At 45.8% G+C, this 26,086-nt stretch overlaps 1 protein-coding gene across 1 annotated transcript in view; it reads right to left on the bottom strand.

Annotated features, from left to right (window-relative positions):
- Positions 1 to 26,086, bottom strand: part of ptpa (protein phosphatase 2 phosphatase activator) — a 50,096-nt gene that overhangs the window by 9,983 nt on the left and 14,027 nt on the right. The window contains exons 6-9 of the mRNA XM_048613779.1: positions 22,985 to 23,084; positions 18,405 to 18,529; positions 13,376 to 13,476; positions 4,215 to 4,322 (exon numbers count right to left, since the gene is read on the bottom strand). Coding sequence (XP_048469736.1) covers positions 4,215 to 4,322; positions 13,376 to 13,476; positions 18,405 to 18,529; positions 22,985 to 23,084 — 434 coding nt within the window. The remainder of the gene's footprint in view (positions 1 to 4,214; positions 4,323 to 13,375; positions 13,477 to 18,404; positions 18,530 to 22,984; positions 23,085 to 26,086) is intronic.

A 26,086-nucleotide genomic window follows, 5' to 3' on the forward strand; every position in this document is an offset into this window, starting at 1 on the left:
AATTCCCCCACTGACCCCGACACCTGCACCCCCACACAATATCCCAGGCCCCCCACACCTACAACCATGGTGGCTCAGTGGTTAGCACTGCTGCCTCACAGCGCCAGGGACCCGGGTTTGATTCCACCCTCAGGCAACTGTCTGTGTGGAGTTTGCACGGGTTTCCTCCGGGTGCTCCGGTTTCCTCCCACAGTCCAAAGATGTGCAGGCTAGGTGGATTGGCCATGCTAAATTGCCCCTAGTGTCCAGGGATATGTAGGTTAGGTAGGTTTTAGGGGGATGGGTCTGGGTGGGATGCTCCGAGAATTGGTGTGGACCTGTTGGGCCAAAAGGGCCTGTTTCCACACTGTAGGGATTCTATGATTCTATGATTCACACTCCCCTAAAAACATGCATGCTCGCCGACATTATATACAAACACACACACACCCTCCTACACATGCACTTTTACACAAACCCCTCCGCACGTGCGCACACACACTTACAAATGCACTCCTACACACACAAACAAAAATACCAAGCTTCGGCCACAGGTAACGGGCCAGTGTGAGCGTCGAGGGAGAATAGGAATGAGGGGGGCTGGGTGCGTATTTGCATAGGGTAAAGAGTGGCTGTGAGCAGTATTACCCACCCTCGGCACCTACAGCTGCTGCTCAAATACTGATAGGGGTAATAGGTTCGGACATGGCTACAATGCTCAGACAGAAAGACAGTCAGTCAGCTGGACAGTGAGGTGCAGAGCCTGGGCCACAAACACACTGCCATCTCCTGAACTGACCTTCCGTGAGGGGCAGCATTGAAAGGAAAGGAACCGTAGAGGGTGGGTTGTGTGGTGGGGGCAACAGTAGAGAAATAACCACCATCAGAGATGGAGGGAGAGACAGGGAGGGAGAAGGGGTGAGGGGAGGGGGTTGGCCGGGTCTATACCCAGTACACAATCATAAAATTCAATGGTCCCCAAATGGTTTTGAACAGGTACCTCTAGATACAGTCTGACACTCTCCCGGCCAGGTTTCACTAACCAAACAGTGTCCAGTGGATCTATCTACCTGTTGGCTCAGGTAATTGTGGAGGGGTTACAGTTCTTACCACTTCAGTAACCACCTGCTTCCTCTGCTCCCTTGCCTGCCCCCAACACCACTGGCCCCCCAGCCCTCCAAACCTTCTGGAAAACGTGCCTCCCTGTCTGAATCTCTCTGCCATTAACCCAGTAAGGATGAAGTGACCAGAGTGCTGGCCCATTTGAATGAATCAATTTCAACATAGAAAGCACGCAACGATGCAAGTAGCAATTGCACCAAAATGCACCTGCAGGGTATATTTCTGCAAAAGATCTGCCCTTTTCTCACATCCCCTCGCAAACCCCCCTCCCCCACCCTCCATATTTCTCCCCTCCATCCCTGCTGTCAGAAACACAAGCCAATTTATGCACAGCAAGCTCCTACAAACAGCAACGTGCTACAAAAATCTAATAAGACCATAAGACATAGGAGCAGAAACTAGGCCATTCGTCTCATCGAGTCTGCTCCGCCATTCAATCATGGCTGATAAGTTCCTGAACCCCATTCTCCTGCTTTCTCTCCGTCACCCTTGATCATCAAGAAATAAACTATCTCAGTCTTAAATGTAGTCAATGACCTGGCCTCCACAGCCTTCTGTGGCAGTGAATTCCACAGAGTCACCACTCTCTGGCTGAAGAAGTTTCTCCTTATCTCTCTTCTAAAGGGTCTTCCCTTTACTCTAAAGTTGTGCCCTCAGGTCCTAGTCTCTCCTACAAATGGAAGCATCTTCTCAACATCTACTCTGTCCAGGCCATTCAGTATTCTGTAAATTTCAATTAGATCCCCCCTCATCCTTCTAAACTCCATCGAATATAGTCCCAGAGTCCTCAAACATTCCTCATATGTTAAGCTTTCCATTCCTGGGACATCTTCCTTGCAGTGGTGTGTTGAAGGACAAACATGTCCGTCAGGATATCAAAGACAGCACCTCCGCTCACAAAAACATCAAAAATAGGAGCAGCAGGCCATTCATCTCCGAGTCTGCTTCGCCATTCAATATGATCTTGGTGGATCATCCACCTCAGTCCCGTTTCCTGCTTTCTCCCCCCATTCCCTTTGATCCCTTCAGCCTCAAGTGCTATGTCTAACTTCTTCTTGAAAATCTTCAATGGCTTGGCATGAAATGCTTTCTGTGGCGGAGAATTCCACAGCTCACCACTCTCTGGGTGCAGACATTTCTCATCTCATCCCCGTATCAATAAACTGTGACTAATAACTCTGGTGCGGCCGCACTTGGAGTATTGCGTACAGTTCTGGTCACCGCATTATAGGAAGGATGTGGAAGCATTGGAAAGGGTGCAGAGGAGATTTACCAGGATGTTGCCTGGTATGGAGGGAAGGTCTTATGAGGAAAGGCTGAGGGACTTGAGGCTGTTTTCGTTAGAGAGAAGAAGGTTAAGAGGTGACTTGATAGAGACATACAAGATGATCAGAGGATTAGATAGGGTGGACAGTGGGAGCCTTTTTCCTCGGATGGTGATGGCTAGCACGAGGGGACATAGCTTTAAATTGAGGGGTGATAGATATAAGACAGATGTCAGAGGTAGGTTCTTTACTCAGAGAGTAGTAAGGGCATGGAATGCCCTGCCTGCAAAAATAGTAGACTCGCCCACTTTAAGGGCATTTAAATGGTCATTGGATAAACATATGGATGATAATGGAATAGTTTAGGTTAGATGGGCTTCAGATTGGTTTCACAGGTCGGCGCAACATCGAGGGCCGAAGGGCCTGTACTGCGCTGTAATGTTCTATGTTCTATGTTCTATGTTCTATGTTCTAATCCTGGACTTCCCGGTCATCAGGAACATCCTTCCTGTAGTCTCGTTAGAATTTTATCTGTTTCTATGGAGATCCTCCCTGTTTTTCTAAACTGACGAGAGTCCTAAACGATCCAATCTTCCTCCATACTTCAGTCCTGTCATCTCAGGAATCAGTCTGGTAAACCTTTGCTGCACTTTCTCTACAGCAAGAACATCCTTCCTTAAGTAAGGAGTCCAAAACTGCACACAATACCCAAGGTGTGGTCTCACCAAGGCCCTGTGTACAATTGCAGCAAGACATCCCTGCTCCTGTACTCGAATTCTCTCACTATGCAGACTATTTACCTTCTTCACTGCCTGCTCTGCAATGTTTATTTTCAGGGACTGGTGTGCAAGGACACCCAGTACACCTCCCTTTTTCCCCAATCTATCATTCAGATAATAACCTGCCTTCCTGTTTTTCCTACCAAAGCAGACAACCTTACATTTATCTATATTATACGGCATCTGCGTTCTAATGTTGACATGAAGTGGCTGTCAGAGCGTTGATCTACCATCTCATCAGAAAGACAGCTCTCTGACTTCCCTTGGTACTGGCACTGAGATCACACGCTGGAAATGGGGCTTGAAAACACAGCTTTCTGACTCGAGGGGCAAGGATGCTAAGGAGGCAGGCTGACAGCTGGCCCGAGGCTGCACCTCTCTCTCTACCTGACCAGGCAGGCCGTGCCTTTTGTAGGGTGTAGTTCTATGGCCACTGGCAGTGTGCCCAGTCTCCTACGTGGACCCCGCGACAGGGGAAGGTATCACGCGTGCACACGACTTAGTAAACACACCAAACTGGTAACTGGTAAACCGGTCACTTTCCAGCAGCAGTAAGGAACCTCGGGGGAAAGCCATAAAGCTAACCTTTGCATCTTCACTAACATAGCCGGGGCAAGTACTAGCTAAATCTGCTACTCGGAGGGTCTTCAACAGACTGACTCTCACAAGTAGAGGCCCAGTTGGCTTTCATTGTACACCAGGCACTGCCTTTATCCATTGGGCTACTGACAACTCTAAGTTAGCGGGAGGTAGGTATTGGCCTGGTGGTATTATTGCTAGACTATTAATCCCACGTTCTGGGGACCAAGTTCAAATCCCACCATGGCAGAATTTGAATGCAAAGATAATCTGGAACTAAGAGTTTAATGATGACCTTGAAACCATTGCCGATTGTCAGGAAAAACTCTCATCGGGTTCACTAACGTCCTGTACCAAAGGAAATCTGCCTAACTTACCCGGTCTGACCCACATGTGGTTGACTGAACTGCCCTCTGGGGAATTAGAGATGGGCAATAAACGCCAGTAACACCCACATCCCGTGAATGAATAAAGAAAATGTTCCACTCACCTCTGCCTTATACATCCGGATCAGTCCCTGGTTCACCTTGGACCAGGCAGGGACCGCACTGATGTTCCACAGTTGGTTAGAGTGTTCAGCGAAGGGGCCAGTCTTCATCTGCAGAAACAAGCAGGTGGCAATTAGTACCTATGACTCCTGTGGACATAGAAAACCACGCCTGTCAGGTAAGAAAAGGATTACACAGAGTGTGCACCTCAGTTGGAACTTCAACACAAGACAGTTACTAATAAATCCAATCAGAAATCCATGAGAAATCCCTTCGCCCAGTGTGTGAGGAGAATGCGGACCTCACTCCCCACATGGAGAGGCTGAAGTGGACAGCGTAGATGCTTTTAAGGGGAAGCTACATAAACACAAAGTGGGTCGGTTTGCTCAGTTGGCTGGATGGCTGGATGGCTGGATGGCTGGTTCGTGAGGCAGAGCAACATAGGTTCATTTCCTGCATCAGCTGAAGCTACTTTCTTAACTTCCCACATCGTCTGAGGCACGATGACCCTCTGGTTAAACAACCATCAGAAGGACGGCACGGTGGTTAGCACTGCTGCCTCACAGCGCCAGGGACCCAGGTTCGAGTCCAGCCTCTGGCTACAGTCTGTGTGGAGTTTGCACATTCTCTGCATGCGTTTCCTCCCACAGTCCACAGGTGTGCAGGTTACAGTGGATTGGCCATGTTAAATTGCCCCTTAGTGTCCGGGGATGTGCAGGTTAGGTGGATTGGCCATGCTAAATTGCCCCATAGTGTCCAGGGATGTGCAGGATAGATGGGTTAGCCATGGGAAATGCAGGATTACAAGAACACATAGAAGATAGAGTAAGAGGTGGCCATTCTGCCCTTCGAGCCTGCACCGCCATTCCTCACGATCATGGCTGATCATCCTATTCAATAGCCTAATCCTGCTTTCTCCCCGTAACCTTTGATCCCATTCACCCTAAGTGCTATATCTAGTCGCCTAGGGGGTGGGATGCTCTTTGAAGGGTCAGTGTGGACTCAATGGGCCGTACGGCCTATTCCGTCTTGCGGTCCAGTAGGATTATGGCAACTTTACTTACATAAACATGAGAGAGAGAAAGGAATGAGGAGATTAAGGTAGGACTAGATGGGCTGAATGGCATGTTTGTAGGTTGTAAATAATATATCTAAACCTTAACCGTGAGTGCTTCAAAACTGCACCCATTTACAGGTTCAGTGAAGCTTTATCTTCCCACTCTCTCTCGTTATCTCATCACTAACGAGTTCTCAAATAGGTCAACACAGCACCTTCTCAGACTGCCCCTAAACTGCACACATCTCTCCAAACTGCGGTGGGGTAATTTAAGGTTTGTAAGAATTCAGTGTTACTTCCTTGATTTTGTCATCTGTCTCTGCAGGTACAAAAGAATTGTGTTTGCCTTTCTCATGGTTTTATTTGCTAACAAAGAAATGGGTCTCACCACTTTCTCCATACATCACTGCCACTCCCAGGCAGAAACACTGATGTTGGGGAGGGGAACTTCCTGAAAGTGCCCAGGCAGATCTTTGTTCTACCTCGATATTTACACATCCTTGCTAATGTATGGATGAGGGGAAAGAGCTTCACAACAAGAGACTGAGCACAGACTGCGACCATCCACATAAACATGGTCAGATTAAACAAAGGATAAAAAGGGCAGTGCGTACACTCTCGCATTGGTTTTTAAACTCTCCATTGTCTCTCGATTTCTTAATCCCTTCTATCCCCACAACCCTCTGAGATCTCTGCACTCACTCTAACCACTCAGAGTCCCAGATTTGTATCACTCCGCCACTGGCAATGGTGGCTTCACATACTTAGTCCTTGAGCTCTTGTAGGAACTCCCTCCTTACACCCCTCTCCCTCCCTTTCCTTCAAGGGCACCCCTTCAAACCTACCTCCTTGTCTAAGGTTTTCAGTCACCTGCCCTAGGATAACAAGGTGTAGAGCTGGATGAACAGAAATTTTTTTCTGAATAAGGGTCTAGGCCCGAAACGTCAGCCTTCCTGCTCCTCTGATGCTGTTTGGCCTGCTGTGTTCATCCAGCTCTACACCTTGTTATCTCAGATTCTCCAGCATCTGCAGTTCCTACTATCTCTGAAACAATTTTAACCTGCCCTAGGATCTCATGAGCATCAGTGTCAAATGTTTGTTTGATAATGTCCCTGTGAAGTGCCTTGGGTCACATCACCACATTAAAGGTTCTATACAAATGAGAGTTGTTATCCTGTATGATTTACAGCCAATGAAACACTTTTAAAGTGCAGGCAAAGTTGTAATGCAGCAGCAAATTTGCAAGCAGTAAGATCCCACAAAACGCAATGCAATAGTGACCAGCTAATCGGATTTTCTGAAGTTGAATACTGGATAAAGGTTAACCCAGGGCATTTCAGAACAATGATGAGATATTTCACATCCACCCAAGGTTGCAGATCAGTTTGATGTCTGCAGGGCTACAGACAAAGAACTGAAAAATGGGATCGGGCTGGATAGCTCTATCTGAGCTGGCACAACCACAATGGGCCATGTGGTCTCAATCCTGTGCTGTAAGTCTATGTTTTAGTAAGAAAGCACATCCAACTGTGGCACTGCCCACACAGGGCACACCAGCCTGGAATCTGAGTCTCCAAGGTGGGGCTCGGTCCTTCTACCTTGGAGTAAAGTGAGTCATAGTTGGTGCTGATATGTGATTCAATGTAAATGCCTAATTAAACAGAGAGGGCACCTTTGGCCCAACAGAGCCAGTCGGCAATTGAGAGAGAGTGCTCGAGATTGGATGGATGTTCATGGGATCCTGCTTTGCACCCATTCTTCCTTAACCCCGTTCCACAGTGATTGAAAAGTGATTGCAAATCATCTGACCTTCTTCTCATTTTGAATCAATATAAAGACAAAGCAAAGTATTACAGGACTGGAGCAACAGACACCAGCAGAAGCAGAAAGTGGTGCTTTGAGAGTTATAAAAAGATTCCTGTCCAGACTCGGCTTCCAACAAAGAAGCAAATAAAATGCAGAAAGAGGAGTCTGAGCAGGGAAACTTTAGCACTGTGTCGCTTTAGCAAGCAGCTGTACATTTTCTTCTTCAGCACTTCACATGAGAAAGTGGATTTCTGGAAAAAGCGAAGCGAAGCTATTTTGGGTTCTAGGCAAACATCTCGGCTGGAGGAGGTGGTCCTCAGGGAATCTGAGTCATTGCAGCCATCTTAGTTAGGAAATTACTCAGTGACTGCTTTCATGCTTCACAGTAACCCCCCCCACCCCCACTCCCCCAGGGGAACTGACCCTTTTAAACTATTTCTCTGGCAGCTAAGGGGCCTCTAGCTTCCTTCTTCCTGTGTAAGCTTCCTCTGTCATTTAACTGAAATCTGAGCTGCCTTGTTCTTCCTCCCACTCTCAAACAAGCTGTAACTCTTTGCGTGCCAAGCTCAGAATCCTCAACACTCTGTTCCTGTCTCTTCCCCCACTCCCACCTAACAAATAAACTTGCTGGAACATTAATAGGGTCTTACTGTATATCCGACAACCTTTCAGTTTGGTGCATCAGACAGTGGGTTCTAAACCAGTCTTTGAAAATCTGCATGGACTTGGGTTGGACAATATTTTGAGCACTGACCACCGATCTGTCAAAATGAATTTTAAAAAATTGAATTCAGGAGCACAAGAGAAGGCGCAAACATAAAGATCTACAAGAATCATACAAGAAGCAAAAGGTTTATAACAATCAGAAAAGGATGAACAGAAAAAAAAAGACTAAGAGGTGCCCTGATGAAGACCTTCAAGTCTGGAAAGCACTGCCTGGAAGGATAGTGCAGACAGGAAACCTCAATATCTTTAACAAGGACATGAATGAGCACTTGAAATGTCATAACAAGGCTTTGGGCCAAGTGCTAGAAAGTAGGATTTAGTGTAGACAGGTCAGCACAGACTCGATGGGTCAAAGGGCCTCTTTTGTGCTGTATGACTCGATTATGAAGAGCTTCAATAGAACAGACAAACAGGGTTCAATTCTCCCCTCTGTGGAGGTGGTGAAGGAGGGACCTAAGCTTCACTACAAGTGCCGAGTCACGCCACGGTTTCCCCTTCCAACCATCTCCGTAGTCAAATGTGGTTCATTTCTTAACTCGCCAGCAACTCAGGCCCTAAAGAGGTCAATTAACAGCCAGTGAGGAACTCAAAGTTACTACCCGCCCCAGTTACCCAACTCCTCGGTGCGTGAGAAAGGTGTTTCCTGACTGGGTAGCCAGGGTAACGTGCCTGCCAGGTTTGATGGAGGTGGCCCCAGAGTTACAGGAACAGATGGCAGGCAATGCCTTGGCCTCCGAAAGCCAACCCACCCCACCCCCACCTCTTGCCTCCCCTCTCCCTGCCAACCCCACTCCCATGAGGAAAGGGTCAAAACTATTCACCACTGGACTCCCCCAGTTCAGGGACAATCTGGGCTGACAGTAGTGAGGCCCATCATAAGCGTTTAAATACACAGACTGTTCTGTCACCGGACTAGTTACCCTACTAGTGCAGATTACGTGTTAGTTATCATATAACTTGCTAACCCTCAAACATTGAAAGAAGATGGGAAAATTCGGCTCTCAGAGTGTCCAAAATATGATATTCACCACCACGGTGGGTGGATGAAGTGAATAATTTAAATGAATTTAAGGAGAAGCTGCATTAACACACAAGGAGAGGAATAGGAGGACACGCTAACGGTATGAGATGAACAGGAGATAGATGAAATCTACCCAGGGTGCTAGTACATGCCTGTTGGGCTGAATGGCCTGTTTCTGTGAAGCAGTCAAAACAACTCATTACATCATCCAGCATCTGTTAAACAACAGAAAGCAAGAATAGAAGGGGAGGTGGTTTCTCCCTCCCCTGTTGCTTTGAGATTAGCTGAATATTTCTGGGAAATGAAGAGTGGGAGGTTGAGGGAGAATGAGATGGTCTGTCGCCCCTGCCTGCAATGTGTAACTGCTCCACCTAACTGATTAACAGAGTGGATACACTGATCTCAGAAGGATTCACAGCTTCGAGAGATTCCTGACATGGAGACAGAGGGGGAGAGCACTTTACAGCCAATGAAATATCACCATCTTAAAGTAGAAAACTTAGCAGTCAATTTGAGCACAGCAGGATCCCACAAGCAAATTTTAACAACCAGATAATCAGTTTGAGAGAACGTAGCTGAGGAATAAATAAACATTGGCCATATTGACCGTCGGGGTTGGGGTTGGGGTGGGATGCTCTGAGGGTCGGTGTTGGGCCTAAGGGCCTGTTTCCACACTGTAGGAATTCTGTCTAAAACACTAGGGAGAATTTCTTGACTCGTCAAAATGCTGAAATGGCCCTTTATGTCTGTCCAAGTGGGCACCTCACGGCTCGTTCTGGAATTTCATACGGAAAAGGAACATCCAATAGGTCCCACGGCGCCGACCCTTGGCGTAACATGTTCTGACCATTGAAGTCAAGCGCGCCAATGCCTACTTCATCACCTTATCTACCTTTGACGCCACTTTCAGGGAACTATGTACCTGAACCCCTAGATCTCTCTGTTCAACAACACTTCCCAGGACATTATCATTAAGTCCTGCGTAAGTCCTGCCCTTGTTTGTCTTACCAAAATGCAACACCTCGCATTTATACAAATTAAACTCCATCTGCCCTACTGTAGAAACAGTAATATTAAATTGGAGAAGTTGCAGAAAAGATTTACAAGGATGCTACTGGGATTGCAGGGTTTCAGTTATAAGGAGAGGCTGGATAGGCTGAGACATTTTTCCCTGGAGCGTAGGAGGTTGAGAGGTGACCTCATAGAAGTTTATAACATCATGAGGGACACAGATAGAATAACAAAGGTGTTTTCCCTAGGGGTGGGGATTTCAAAACTAGGGGCCATATTTTTAAGGTGGGAGGAGAAAGATTTAAAAGGGACCTGGGCGGGCAACTTTCACACGCCAGAGGGTGGTTTGTGTGTGGAATGAGCTGGCAGAGGAAGTGGTGGATGCAGGTACAGTTACAGCATTTTAAAGACATTTGGATAAGTACATGAATAGGAAAGGTTTAGAGGGATATGGGCCAAATGCAGGCAAATGGGACCACACTAGTTTGGGAAACTTGGTTGGCATGAACAAGTTGGGCCAAAGGGTCTGTTCCTATACTGTATGAATCTTTGACAGTTCAGCACTGTCCCTCCAATAGGTGGCACTCACTCCTTAATTTATAAAACTAAACAGAGAAGAAAATGATGACGTCAAACAACTTGAAATGAGAAATGGGAGAATCCTACGAACAACTGAAGAGAACAGAACAAGACTGCAAGGAATGGAGAAATTAGCACAGAATCTGCCCTTAAGGAGATCACAACAACCTACTCACGGGCCAATGGATCTGCATCTGGATGGGTACATGAATGGGAGGGGTGTTCAGGGATATGGGCCAAATGCTGGCAATGGGATTAGATTTAATTAGATATCTGGTCGGCATGGACCAGTTGGACCGAAGGGTCTGTTTCCGTGCAGTACATCTCTATGACTCTATCATAACTTCAACCAATATGTCAGGAATTGTATGGAAACAATTTAGTTCATTCTTGATTTCCACCATGACTCTTTTGAAAGCTGTGAAATCTCCTGAGCTCTTATACTACAGGAAGTGGGCACCCCAAAAACAGCCTATACTGAACAAGCTGAGGCTTTCTGGAAAATAGAGGGCTGAGGGGTAACCTTATAGGCCAGATGTAGAGAAGATGTTTCCAATTGCTGCAAAGATAAAAACTAGGGGCTGTCAATATCAAACAGTCACAAATAAATCCAATCAGGAATCCAGGAGGAACTTTATCAGGGCAGACAGTAGGGAGAATGTGGAATTTGCTCACATGGAGAGTGGTTGAGGGCAATCATATTGATTCCTTTACAAAGAGGAACTCTCTCTTGAGAAAGACAGGAATAGAAGGAAATGCAGGCAGAATAAAAGTGAAGTGGGTGTGGGACAAGGATCAGCTTGTCCCTCTGCTGTAAGCTCTAAGTTACCCCTTGGACACTGAAAGCAGAAACACCTGGCATTGTGAAACAGTTATCATAGAATCACAGAATCCCCACGGTGCGGAAGCAGGCCATTCGGCTCAACAAGTCTATACCGCGCCTCCGAAGAGAATCCCATCCAGTCCTATCCCCCTTCCCTATCCCTGTAACCCTGCAATTCCCGTTGCTAATGCACCTAATCTACACATCCCTGGACACCATGGGCAATTTAGCATGGCACACCTTTGGGCTGTGTGAGGAAATAAGAGCACCCAGAGGAAACCCGTGCAGACACAGGGAGAACGTGCAAACTCCACACAGACAATCGCCCAAGGGTTGGATCGAACCCAGGTCCCTTGCTATCCTGTTGTGATGTCCAACAGCAAGGCAGTCGGGGGTTTGGTAAAATGCAGCACACTCTACAGACCAGATACCTGGCAAGCAGGATGAGATACATACAGTCAGCAATGGAATTATGTCCCTCGGAGTTCACACAGCAGCACACCATGAGATACTGAGAGTCCTTGGCCACATTGTTCATCAACAGGCAGTGCTATTAAACACATGTAAATGTACAAGCACATGCTCATCCACAGGTAAACATTCACTGCTCCCTATGTGCTGCTGCATCTCATAATGACCCACCTCAGTGAAGGGAAAGAAGCTGCAGGGCTTCGTGGGCATGGTGCATCAGCCCTGGCTTATTCGTTGGGGTCAGCTCAGGCCTTAGCTCCATGCCCTGCACCTAGCAGTTTTTATACTCATTCACAGGATGTGAGCATCACTGGCTCAGCCAGCATTTATTGCCCTGAGGTCAGTTAACAGTCAACCACATTGGCTATGGGCCTGGAGTCACATACGGGCCAGACCAATAAGAATGGCAGATTTCCTTCCCTAGAAGGCTTTAGGAATCTTTTTAAGTTCCAGATGTTTACTAAATTGACATTTCATCATCTACCAGAGTGAGATTCGAACCTATGTCAGCAGAACATTAGCTTTGGCTTTGGGACTATTTATCCAGTGACATTAACTCTGCACCACCACTGCGCAGGTTCTGGCTGGGTTGAGGGAGTTGAATGTTTGAGAAGGGTGGGTCCTGGTGTTGAGTTCCACGTTGCTGGGCTCTGGAGGAGACGGAGACGAGGAAAACTCCTGTATCCTGGCTGGGAGATGGGGGGGTGGTGATGTCGAGTTCCACGATGCCAGGCTCTAAAGGATATGGAGATGAGGAAAACTCCTGTATCCTGGCTGGGAGATGGGGGGTGCTGTTGATAGGAGGCTCCTGTTTTGGTGACAATGGGTTGATTAAACAGTGGTTTGGGACTCAGCAGGTTAGCAGCCCTGGAAGGGGTACTCGGGAATAAGGGGTAAACTTCTGCTCTGGATTATAACAGGCTCCTGAGGAAGCTAGCCTTCCGTGTAGTTCACCATGCTAGCCAATATAGCTGGGGGTAGTGCCCTGTGACATCTGCCACCATTTTGGATCAGGAATCACAAAATGGGCATAAATGTCAGAAATTCCACATTTCCCGACCACAGGAAGAGTCGCAGATGACACTGTACTAACTTTCACAAACTCAGGATGTCCCAGAGTGTCCTTAAAGACCATGAGGTACTTCCTGAAGTGCGATCACAGGGGCAATACAGGAAGTAAGCCTGCTGTATTTGCAAACAGCAAGACCTCACAAACCTCAATAGGATATCAGTTAGAAAAATTATTAAATATTGGCCAGAACACCAGACAGTGCTCCCTTGCTCCCCTTCAACATAGCTCCATGGGATTTTCACACCAAGCCAAGGTGGCTGAGGAGGACCGGGCCCGGGGAGGGATTGAGGGCTGGGGGAGATTTTCAAAGAGCTGTGGATGCACTCCGAGGATGGGCAGCTGGGCAGGGGAATCACTGTTTTAAGCCCAGGCTCTCACACTCCATATGCCTGCAGCTTGACTGGGACGAATGTTTTCTGGGTCGCACTGGGAGCACACGGTGTTTTAACCAGCCCCACGGTCCGACAGGCAGTTGTGATTTTCCCAAGCTTTGAGAGGACGGTTAGAGATAGACAGTGACTGGATTCGGTGGGCCCACAGCTCCCCTCCCTAAGCAGTAGCTCAGTCACGCTGACCGTGGGATACAGCTCCTCTCACCTCATTAATAAACCTGACACATTCCAGAAACATGTAATCCTTATGGTGCTCATTCACCACCTTCTCATCCACAAAATGGGCTGGTGTAAGGGTGGGATGATCTGAAAGAGAGAAGATGATGATTCAAACACACCTCTGGACCCTCAGATGGACCCCCTCAGCTGAGGGGCAGTACCTTTCTGATTGAAACCACAATTTGTTTGACCACTGTGATGGACATCACTGTCCAGCCAGATTCTGGCCACCTTTATAAAGGGATTGGCTGAATGTCAAAATAGGAGTCTGAACTACATGAGGTGATGGGAGGATAAGTCAAGTAAATATAGTCCCCCTGGACCAGAGGGCTGCCCTCTCAGGGAGACAGAGAGAGGCAACTGGTGGTGGTTTAACCTGGGGGTCACCATCCCTCAGATGAGGGGAAAGGCTGAGGAGGAGGGTCCTCCATAGTAACCTCAGCTGATGCAGGAATTGAACCCACGCTGTTAGTGCCACTCTGCATCGGAAACCAGCCATCCAGCCAACTTAGTTAACTGATCGAATGTGTTATGAGGAGAGGCTATACTGGTGCCTAGAGAAGTGCTGAGATTTGTATATAGCTCACTCCTCCCAACCTCAGAACACTCAAACACTTTCCAACCAATCAAATGCAGTTCTTATTGTCATGTGGGAAACGCTGCAGTCAATTTGTGCACAGCAAGCTCCCACGAGCAGCAATGACCTGATTTATTTTGTTGTGGGATGCTAACAGGGGTAAATAGTGAACAGGACACTGGGGAGAACTCTCCTGCTCTCCTTTGACATTGTGCGAATTTTTATTGCACCTGAGAAGGGAGATGGACCACCATGGCCTTCAGATCAAAGTCTTATCAGAGAGATGGCACCTTGGACCGTGCAGAACTCCTTCAGTACCGCACGGGGAGTGTCATGCTTGATTGGTGGGCTCAGGTCTCCGCAGTGGAGGCTGATCAGAAGTCACAGTGTCCTAAATTAAGTTATAGCTCACACAGGAAAGGAGACCCTCATACTTCAGGAAGGAGGCGATGACTCTATTACAAAGATGCCAGAAACAATGGCTCAGATAGTGGGGGCAGGAACATATTCACCCACATGTCCCCTGGGCTGAAACAGATTACGATCAGGCACAGTAACTCTTGATCAACTTCTACTGCAACTTAAGCAGAGTTCCGCAAAAAGTACTAAAATAGTCCCACAGCCCTGAAATTCTTTCTCCTTCTCAAATAAATCTCCAATTCTTTTTTAGGAGTTTTCAATGAATCTCCTTCCACGGCCCTTTCTGACAGCGTGTTCCAGGTCACAACAACTCACTGCCTGAAAAAGTATCCTCAGCTCCTCCTTTTCCCTATTACCTTGAACCTGTGTCTTCTGGTAATGATGGTCCTGCCACCTGAACAGCTTCTCCTCCTTTACTCTCATCAAAACCCCTCAGGACTTTGAAGACCTCAACAAGAAGTCCCCATAACCTTCTCTGCTCCAAGGAGATCAATCCCAGTCTCTCAGCCCAGAATGGAAGGACGTGTTCTGATTATCAGCACAAGGTCATGACCATGTTACAGAAGCCTTTTGTGCCTGTTGAAGGATTGTGCTGACAGGGAGCAGCAGATGCTAACAGGATGGTACAGGCACATCTGTAGCAGCAAAATGTTGGGCAAGGGGAAAAACAAAAAAACAAACCATAGGAAGTGGAGAATAACATTTCCAATGATTCCAGATCCAGACGTTAGTGTGTGAATTGATATAAGTCTCTGTGACTGCCAGCCTCTCTGGTCTGCTTTCATAAAGACTTCGGGGTGGGGGGAGCGGTGTTGTTGAGAAACTAATTTGTCTCTGTGCACAAAATAATCAAGAATGTTAATGGAATGCTGGTCTTTATATCTGGAAGGCTGGAGTACAAGAATGCAGGAGTTATGCTGCAGTTATACAAAACCCGGGTTAGGCCCCGCTAGGAGTACTGAGAGCAGATTGGGGCACCACATCTTAGGAAGGATGGATTGACCTTGAAGGGAGTACAACATAGGTTTACAGGATTGATACACGGTCTTCAGAGGTTAACCTATGAGGAGAGATTATACAAATTAGGCCTGATTTCTCTAGAATTTAGGAGGTTAAGGGGTGATCTGATCAAACTCTCCAAGATATTAACAGGAAAAGACAGGGTAGATAAAAATAAACTATTTCCACTGGTTGGGGATTCTAGAACTAGGAGCATAGTCTGAGAATTAGGGCCAGACTGTTCAGGAGATGTTAGGAAGCACTTCGACACACAAAGGGTGGTAGAGGTTTGGAACTCTCTTCCACAAACGGCAGTGCAAGCTGGATCAGTTGTTAAGTTTAAATCTGAGGTAGATACATTTTTGTTGAAGCGAAGGTATTAAGGGATCTGGGCCAAAGGCAGGTAAATGGAGTTAGGCCACAGATCAGCCATGATCTCACTGAATTGGTGGGATAGGCTCAGGGGCTGAATGGCCTCCTCCTGTTCATAGGTTCCAATAAAATGTAGAACAAACTGGGGCAAAAACAGAATTAAAGATGTTTCCCAGGAATGAAAAAAGATCATTCAGCCCTTCAAACGTGTTCCACGAATTAGTTCTTGCAGACGAATGTGAAACAGGAGCAGGAATAGACCATCGGCTCCTCAGGCCTACTCTGCTGTTCAGTAAGATCATTGCCGAACTGACCACTCTATCTTCCAGTCTGCCCTATCGCTCAGTGCAGTTTAGATGAATGCGAGGTAACCTCATTGAAACGTACGAGGGGACTTAACAAGGCAGATGCAGAAAGGTTGTTTCCCCTTCTGGGATGAGGGCATCATCTCAAAATAAAAGGTTGTCCTTTTAAGGCAGCGATGAGGAAGAATGTCTTCTCTCAGAGGGGAGTGTGCCTGTGGAATTCTTTACCAAACAGGGTTGTAGAGACTGCATTATTATGTGTTTTCAAGGCTGAGATAGATATTTAACCAGGAATAGAATCGGGAATTATGGGGAAAAGGCAGGAAAGTGGAGTTGAGGATTATCAGATTGGCCACGATTTTATTAAATGGCCGAGCAGACTCGATGGGCTGAATGGCCAACCTCTGCTCATTAAGAACTTACCCACCTCTGGCCTCAAAATACTCAGACTCTGTTTCCACCACCACTTGAAGAAATTTTCTAAAGATTCATGACCCCTGCCACCCTCCCAGAAACAAGTTCTGCCAATTCCCTGTTTTAAAAGGGTGACATCTTAAACTGTGACCGCTCATTCTAAATTCTTGTTTCAATCATGTCATCTCCTGCACTTCTAAACACCAAGCATATTCTGTCCAACCCTTCCTCATAGAACCACCTGCCCATTCCAGGCACTAGTCCAGAAAACCTTCTGTTTCCAAAGTATTTAAATTCTCCCTTAGATAAGGCGACCAATACTGTACACAGTACTCCAGATGTGGTCTGTACCAATGCCCTGTATAACTGAAGTACAACATTGTTACTTTTGTATTCAATCCCTTTTGTAATAAACGATAACGTGTTACTAGCTTTCCTAATTACTTGCTGTATCTGCACTAACATTTTGCGATTCATACACAAGGACACCTAGATCCCTCTGCGTCTCAGGTCTCTGCAATCTCTCACCACTTAGGTAATGTGCTTCCCTATTGTTATTCCTGCAATAATAGTCAATTTCACCATTTCCATATCCCCTCCACTCTACCCTTATATTATGCTCCACCTGTCATATCTTTGCCCACTACCTAATTTGTCTAAATTCCTTTGTTGTCTCCTTATGTCCTCTTCACAACTTACATTCCTACTTATCTTTGCATCCTCAGAAAATTTAGCAATCACATCTTCAGTCCCTTCAAGTCATTTATATAAACTCTAAAACAGTGAGGCCCCAGCGCTGATCTCTTTGGCATTTCACTTGTTATATCCTGTCGACCAGAAAACGTCCCCTTGTTGTGACTCACTGTACTAAAGAAAATGTTTCTCTTCAGCTGCCCCAAGTTGTTAATCATTTTAAACATAAACTAGATCCCCAACCTTCATCTCCAATATCTAAATGAATACAAGTTCAACATACAACCACTTTAAATCATAACTGAGCCCTTTTAGCTCCAGTACCAGGATGTGAATCTGTTCTGTTTAAGACATCCTCCTTAAAATGCAGTGCCCTAAACTGAATGCACTTACCCCAGACAGAACAACTCTTAGTTCTCTGGATGTGGGCATCACTGGCGAGATCAACATTTGTTGTGTTGCCCTAATAGCTCTACAGAAGGTGGTGGTGAGCTGCATTCGAACTGATAAGCTTGCCAGGCCATTTTCTTAATAATTCATCTATGGCCAGCATTTATTGTCCATCCAGAGGACAATTAAGAGTCAACCACATTGCTGTGGGTCTGGAGTCACATGTAGGCCAGACCAGGTGAGGATGGCAGATTTCCTTCCCTAAAGGACATTAGTGAATCAGATGAGTTTTTCCAACGACCAACAACGGACTCAGTCATCATTAGATTCTTAATTCCAGATTATTACTGAATTCAAATTCCTTCATCTACTGTGGCGGGATTTAAGCCCAGGTCCCCAGAATATTGCCTGGGTCTCTGGATTAATAGTCCAAAGATAATACGACTAGGCCACCAGCTCCCCTATTTCAGGCGGCAGTTAGAAATTAACCACATTGCTGAGAGTGTGGACTTGTATAGTCCAGACTGGGGAAGAGTAGTCAATTGTCCCATCTGAAGGGCAGCAGTGAAGCAGATGGGGGCTTTTACAACAATCTGGTGAGTTGGTGATTAGTGAGACTAGATTTTTATTCATTAATTAAATTGAAATCGTCCAAGCTGCCACTTGGGGGGGATTTCCACGTGTGCCTCTGGAGTATTAGTCTGGACCTTTGGATTATTGATTCAGTAACATTACTGCTGCACTCCCCGCCGAGCTGGAGCACAACAGGAGGGTGCAATGGTCCAGCCCTATCAGGAACGGGTGGAGTGGCTACAAAGGAGAAAGAAGCGATGACAACATTTTACCGATTAATTGGGAACTGCCCCAGATGAAGGGAAGGAACTGAAAGTCATCGAGGCCCCAGACTCCCTGGCTCCCTGCTGGCTCCATTCGATACGTTTTCTGCAACTTGCGCATCACCTGCAGGTACCTGTGGGTTTGAAGGAGACAAAGGCTTCAGACCTCTCTTCAGAAGCAAGGTCACAGGGCTGAAACACTGACTCTGCTTTACTCTCCACAGACACTGCCTGACTCTGAGTATTTCCAGCAGCCTTGGTTTATATTTATCTGCAATTCCCAGCAGCTGCAGGAAATTCTGCATGTTCATCATAACCTACCCAGATGCATCCCAACTGCTCTGCCCAGGACTGTGAGAAATTAGAGAGTTGTGAACACAGCCCAGTCCATCACACAAACCACCGACTCCATCTACACTTCCCACTGCCTCAGGAAAGCAATCAACATCACAGACCCTCCCACCCCCCGGTTATAATCTCTTCTACCCTCCTCCATCAAACAGGAGTTTGAAAACATGTAGCAACAGATTCAAGAACAGCTTCTGCCCCGCTGTTTCTAGATTTATAAACGCACCTCTCATATTAGAGTTGATCTTTCTTGGCATTTTTCTCTGTAGCTGTAACACTATAATCTGCATTCTGTTCTATTACCCTGATGTACTTACGTAAGATAGGATTTGCCTGGTTAGAATGCAAACTAATACTTTCCACTGTATCTTGGGACATGTGACAATAATAAATCAAAGCAAGCTTGTTTTCAGACTCTATGTTTGCTGGGATGACAGACCTTACTGCTGCTCTGAATCGGTCTCTCTATTCTCTTATGGCATATGGACATCACTGACATTATTTGGTACCTGTCCCTAATTGCCCTTTAACAAAGGAGCTTACTGGGCCATTTCTGAGGGCAGTTAAGAGTCACTTCAACCATTTTTGGGATCAGTGTCCTGGCAAATGGAATAACTAGGGCTGTAGAGATGTCTCTAAACTATTCGGGGTGCGGTGGGGTTGTTCTGGGGAAGAGGATGCATCATCTTAGAAAGTAAACAGACATGGCAATATTTCTGAAGATTTCTGAAGATTTCTGAAGAAGGATCTAGGCTTGGCCTGCTGTGTTCATCCAGCTCTACACCTTGTTATCTCAGACATGGCAATATTACAGGAGAGCTACTTATAATACCCAGAGTGGGACAGAAAGAGGCAAAGTGTATTGTCACACAAAAAAAAAAGCAACAAATAGGATCGAATGAGGAAAATAATGGCAAGTCGTTAAAATTAGTGGCTTTTTGCAATTGGTATTTGAAACAAAATAAATGAATGAATGACACAAATACAGGTAATGAGTACAATCTTATTGCCATTATAGAAACAAGAAGATCAAAGCTAGGAACTAAACATTTAGACTTTTCAAAAGGAAAGTCAGGTAGGAAAGGGTTTTGGGGCAGCTTTGTTAGTGTGAGACTGAAGGAGTACAACAGCCAGAGATGATCTTTGATCAGAAGACATGGAATCTGCATGGGTGCAGTTAAGGGAAGACACTGATGGAAGTGGTCTACAATATGTTGTGGATCCAACCAGGTTCAGATCTGGTAATCGGAAATGAGGCAATTTTAATAAATTATCTCACAAAGTAAAAGATACCCTGGAAAACAGTGGCCATAACATTGTAGAATTTTGATTTCAGTTTGAGAGTGAGAAACTTGGCCTAGAACCAATAGCGCTAAACTTGAACATGGGTAATTATAAAGGAATGAGGGCAGAGCTGGCTGGAGTTAAATGGGAAAGGAACTTAAAAGCAGAAACAGTTGAGGAACAGTATCTCAGATGTTTAAGAGATATAGTTTATGACTCACAACAAGGATATATCCCAAGGAGGAAGAAGGATTCTCAGGAGAGAACAAACTCATCATAGTTAACCAAGCAAGTTAAAGATAGCATCAATTTGAAATAAAGAAAACGCACAATGTGGCAAAGATTAATGGTAAGCCTGAGGACTGGGCAAGTTTTAAAAATCAAACAAAGATGACTAAAAATTATAATCAGGGAGGAAATAAACCGTGCGGGTAAACTACCAAGTAATATAAAAGAAGACAGTAAGAGCTCCTTTAAATATGCATAAAAAGAATGAACTAAAACAAACATAGGCCTCTTAGAGATTGAGGCTAGAGAAATATTAATGAGGAATCAGGAAATTTGAAGAGTTGAATAAACACTTTGCATAAGGTTTCACGATAGAAGACACTAACAACATTCCAAAGTTACTAAATAATTGTGGAGTAAAGTAGGGAGAAAATAAACACAAAAAACTATCGTTAGAGAAAAAGTACAAGGGAAACTAATGGGGGTTAAAGGCTGATAAGTCCCCTGGACCTGATGGGATGCATCCTAAAGTGCTAAAGGAAGGAGCTACAAAGATAGCGGATTCACTGGTAGTAATCTTCCAAGAATCCTTAGATCCAGGAAAGACTCGGGTGATTGGAAAACTAGCAACATAATACACTTATTCAAAAAGGGAGGTAACTGTAGACCAGTTACCTTCACTTCTGTCACGAGGAAAATGTTACAGTTTATTACAAAAAGATGGAATAGCAGAGCATTTGGAAATCTATATTGTGAAGCAGAGTCAGCATGGCTCCCTGAAGGGGAAATCATGCCTGATGGATTTATGACAATTCTTTGAGGAGGGAACAAGCAGGATAGACAAAGGGGGATCAGCAGATGTAATGTACTTGGAATTCCAAAAGGCTTCAATAAGATACCACACCTTAGGCCATTTAATAGAAGAGACCATGGTGCTGGGAGTAGTGTGTTAGTGCGGATAGTGGCCCTGAAGTGCAGTGGGTCTTTACGTCTGCCGGAGAAGATACAGGTTCAAAGCCCAGCTGCCCCAGAAGTGTGTCCTGACATTTCTAAGTGCGTTGATTCAAATATCCATCAGCATCGATAGAGGATTGGCTAACTAACAGAAGAGAAATTTGGGATTGGGGGTCATTTTGAGGATGGCACCCAATAGCTGTTGGACTGCCACAGGGATCAGAGCTGGGAGATGAGGGAAGTGAATGCATAATCGCCAAGTTTGCAGATGACAAAAACAGGTGGCAAGGTAAGTAGTGAGGACGACACAAGGAGTCTGCAGAGGGATATAGACAGGTTAAGGAAGCAGGCAAAAATTTAACAGATGCATTATAACGTGGAACAATAGAGGAGCTGTTTATTATTTAAACGGGGAAAGACTGCAGAAAGCTGTAGAGGTTCCTTGCCCCTGAAAATCATATCCAAGTTCAGCAGAGAATAGGGAAGGCAAATGGAATGTTGTCTTTTATTTCAAAGACAGTACAAAACTATACAAGGCACTACTCATGACTACAGCTGGAATACTGTGAACAGTTTTGGTCCCATTATCCAAGACTTTGCCAGATTTCTGTCCAGTATAGTGGGACTGTCTTATAAAGGAGAGGATTGGGTCAAACTCATTGGAGTTTAGAAGAATGAGAGGAGACCTTATTGAAACATACAAGATTCTTAGGGGACTTAATTGGATCAGACATGATCACATTGAATGGCACTGCAGACTCTATGGGCTAAATGGCCTTCTTCTACTCCTATATCTAATGGTCTTCTCGGAAGGACATTATCTGAAGGACATTAGTGAAACTGACGGACTTCTACAACAGTTGATGATTACCAAAATTATGAGACTAACTTTCTATTCCAGAGTTTTATGAATTTAAATTTCACTAACTGGCATGGCAGGATTATTCCTAGATCTTTAGCCTGGACCTCTGGATTACTAACCCCTGTCACATTACCACTATACCACCATCTTCACAGAAGACTCCTCTGACCACATCTGCATCCCAGCCTTACAGCACGTGCTTCTATCCTTCTCCCCTCTTGTGCTCTGATGATCAAAGCTGACGATATTGCCAGATAAATCTGATCCCACCCTGAAACCTGGCTTGATAGATCAGAGTTTGTTTCTTTCTCCTGGTTTTAACGTGGTGGTTTCTCACTGGATCACAAGCTCACAATGTTGTCGATTTGATTTTAACAATAGGTCAGAAGTTTATTTGGCAAAAGAAAGGAAGACAAAATAGAATAAACTAAACTATTTACATATAACCATGCTTAAAGTTGTTAAAAACTCATGGTTAAAATGGAACCCCCTTAATCCCAAATGCATCCCTTTACTGTACTCAGACCAGGCAGAATTCCCTTCTCCATCACCCGATTGGGGTCAATCTTATTGTGCCTTCAGTTTCCAGTTTTGAGACTCTTAATAAGCTGAGCCTGGATCCTGAAGTCTGGAATTCCTTCCCTAAACCTCTTCACATCGCCATCCTCCTTAAAATCTCTACCTGAACAAGCTTTGAACTAAATCTTCTGTGGCTCAGTGTCAAATTTTGTCTGATTGACTTTCTTGTGAGATGTCTTGGGACGTTTTGCGATGTTAAAGGTGCTCTACAAATGCAAGTTTTTGTTGCAGCCATCAGAGGCTGGAGCCTTAACCCTGTTGGGCTACAGTGGAGTCAACTCCATAGTGTAATCCAATCCAAAGTGAAGCGAACAAGGAGGAAGACAGCACTCACCGATCAAATATACAAAAAACAATAGCAAGCTGGTCATCCACCTTCAGGACTCCAATCTTACAGAGACAGCACAGGAAAGCAGCAAAGGCAGCTTCATGGCCTGTGACAGAATGGGAGATAGAATAAATCAAGCACCCTGGTTTCACACAAAAGGGTACAAAGATATCTCTGATGAAACTTTATTTACTTTGCACTTGAATGCTCCAATCTGCCCTCTCGATTTCTATGCAAATCATCAGTCGGTGCCACTGGCTGCAGGCCCTGAAACCTTCACAGGCTATTTGACTGTGGACTGCATCACAGCAGAGACTAATCCAACACGTGCACACTCAGCTGAGTTGGCTCCCTCTCTCACACACACCACACAGATTCACACATTTACCTCAGTTCAGTGACACGGAAGTTATGGACCCTCTGGCTGAAGGAACCAAACAATTTTCACACCGACGCAACAGTGTGATTCCCTGCAAGAAGCCAGCACCCCAACAGGGGACCTCACATGGCAGTGGGGGACAGAGCTCAAGAGGTTTCAGTACAGACTGAAGCCTGGGTACTTCCCCAGTGGGAGGGAAAAGACATGAAAACATTGCACTGTATACAGCTCCCAGCAGGTCACAGAACAGCAGCAGGAGGAGGAGACGGAGGAACTCTGAATGCAATCGTCTCACAGCAGGAAGGAGCTGCCTTGTCTCAAGCCATCCCTATAGATAACACATCTGTCAATCAGAAAACCCAATTTAACTGAAGCACAATGTAAACACTCAACAGAATGAAACTAAACCAAGCGATTACTGTGGGGCTGTCATCTTGGAGGTGCCCAATCCTCATGGAAAGCTTCACACTTCACACCAATGGGTGTCCCATACCCCCCTCTCCAGATGCTCCTGGCACAGTGAAGGATGGCAGTAACTGAAATAGCAGCTGCTAGGTTATCACTTTTGTCAGTGGTTCAGCAACACAGTATACGTGACTCACACGTGAAACTGGGAGATGATGGGTCCGCACTGAGCGGGCGCTGCTCACTGAGCTCAGAGGGTCCTGTCTGTCCTCTCAGAGGGACAGGGACAATCTCATGGTTCCTATCAGAAGTGCTCTCCTGGTCAATACTTATCATTTAACCAACATCAGGCTCTCTCCGGTCAGTGCTGTACAATGTGGAAACTTGCTGGTGTTAAATTGGTTGCCATTTTTCCTACATCATGGCAGTGATTCTATTGGGTGAGAGTGCACGGGAGATCTGGAGATTGTGTAAAGTAAATTAGATACGTTTTAGATTGAAGGTGATGTTCCGAGTTATTTGGAGGATAATATCATTTGGCTGTCGGCATTCACTGACAGACACACCGCTCTCCTTTCTTGGAGACACTGACGATAGGTCACTGACCTGAAACATTAACTCGGTTTCTCTCTCCACAGAAGCGGCCAGACCTGCTGAGCATTTCCTGTTTTTAAACTCTGAGCAGCTATATCTGGCGTCAGTAACTGGGAGACTATGTGCTGCAGTAGGACGGGATCTGGATTCCTTACACAGAGAATAAAGAACAAGACTGGAAGTGAGAACAGAAATCAAAACTGGGTTCTGAATTAACTCAAGCCCATTGTCACTGTGCCGAGTGGCATGTCAATGGAGGCCTGACAGCAAGTCCATTCACAGCAAACACCAGTGAAAGGGGGCAGCGTCATGGGTCAGAATTGGAGGGGGTAGGGAGTAAACAATGACTCACAGCACACATCAGCAGATGGTAGATTTAATCTCCAGATCCCAAATGAGTGTGTGCAGCGATCCAATTACTGAGTATACACTACCATCTAGTGGGCTATCTAGGAACAGCAAAGTACTTCACTGCAGCAGGCGTTAGAGGAGAGACCTCCTTCATTAGGAACTATAAGAATAACTACTGCATTCTCACTGGTTTCCCAAAAATACATCACCTGGTCACTTATTTCCTGTATGCAGGTCACAGCTGTCTGAAAAAGGGGCTGGCATTAAAAAAAAAAGAAAGCACTCGCATTTATAGGAAAGCAAGCTCCATCAAGCAGTAATGCGATAATGGTTCCAATGCTTTTTTTTTTAAACAATGTTGGTTGCAGGATATATATTGCATCTAAATAAGTATGTAGTCCTGAATTATGTGCTCAGGTTTCGGAAGTGAGGGCGAGGTTGGTGATTTACAGATAAGACCATGTGGGTAAAACTCTGATTGACACTATGCAATACATTCAGAACTGGACAGACCCTGGTTTGATGTGCGGCCAATGTTTTCGCCAAAATGCACACTAACCATAAGCCCATGAATCTTGGAAGCACTGAACTCCCTACTGCTGTTGTGGCTAATTACCGTACACAGAGGTCTACGGAAAATGCCTCTAATGGCCTGGGCTAACCACAGGACCAGGCTTGGTATCAGTGGCCAGTGCAGCTGAACTCCCAGCCCACTCCCACTGTAAAGACATCCACATAAAGCATGGCCACGTGGGGTGAGACACAAACAGGAGATGGCAAAGCAACCCTCCAAGCCTCATCCACCTTTCCGTTCCATCCTGGCTGATTATATCTCAACTCTATTTACACGTCTGGCTCTAAAATACTCAACAGCCTAACTCCACAAGAACCTATCAAATGAAGCTTCAGCTGACACCTACTGATCCCAACAGCGTTTGAGAGCAGGAGGAGGAAGAAGTCACAGGCATGCACCCCCTCACCTGAGCAAGTGCCTCCAGACATCAGTCCCCAGTGACCTGGCCCAAATGTGAAGGTTCTGCCCCCTGTTCTGGTTCTCCCTCACCAGGGAGGGAAAACACAGCCTCTGTCTGTTCACCTGATTACATCCTTTCAATCATCTTAACCAGCTTGACTAATTTGACCTTCGACAGTCAGTGGGCAGGGGTGGGGGGGAGAGGCGGCAGAGTTGCCTCCCACAAACAGAAGATTCCTTTCACAGAAGGTATCTTTTCACACCTCACAGGGCGTCACGTGTGAAGGTGGCGAAACGTAGCAAAACGCAAGGACCGTTTTTCAAACTAAACGACCCTACAAACAGCAGTGATCTGTATTTAAGGAGAAGGGGGGGTTCCGTCTAAGCCGCTGGGGAGAGTCAGGCC

The sequence above is a fragment of the Rhincodon typus genome, chromosome 28 (assembly GCF_021869965.1).
Source record: "Rhincodon typus isolate 14 chromosome 28, sRhiTyp1.1, whole genome shotgun sequence".
NCBI lineage: Eukaryota > Metazoa > Chordata > Chondrichthyes > Orectolobiformes > Rhincodontidae > Rhincodon > Rhincodon typus.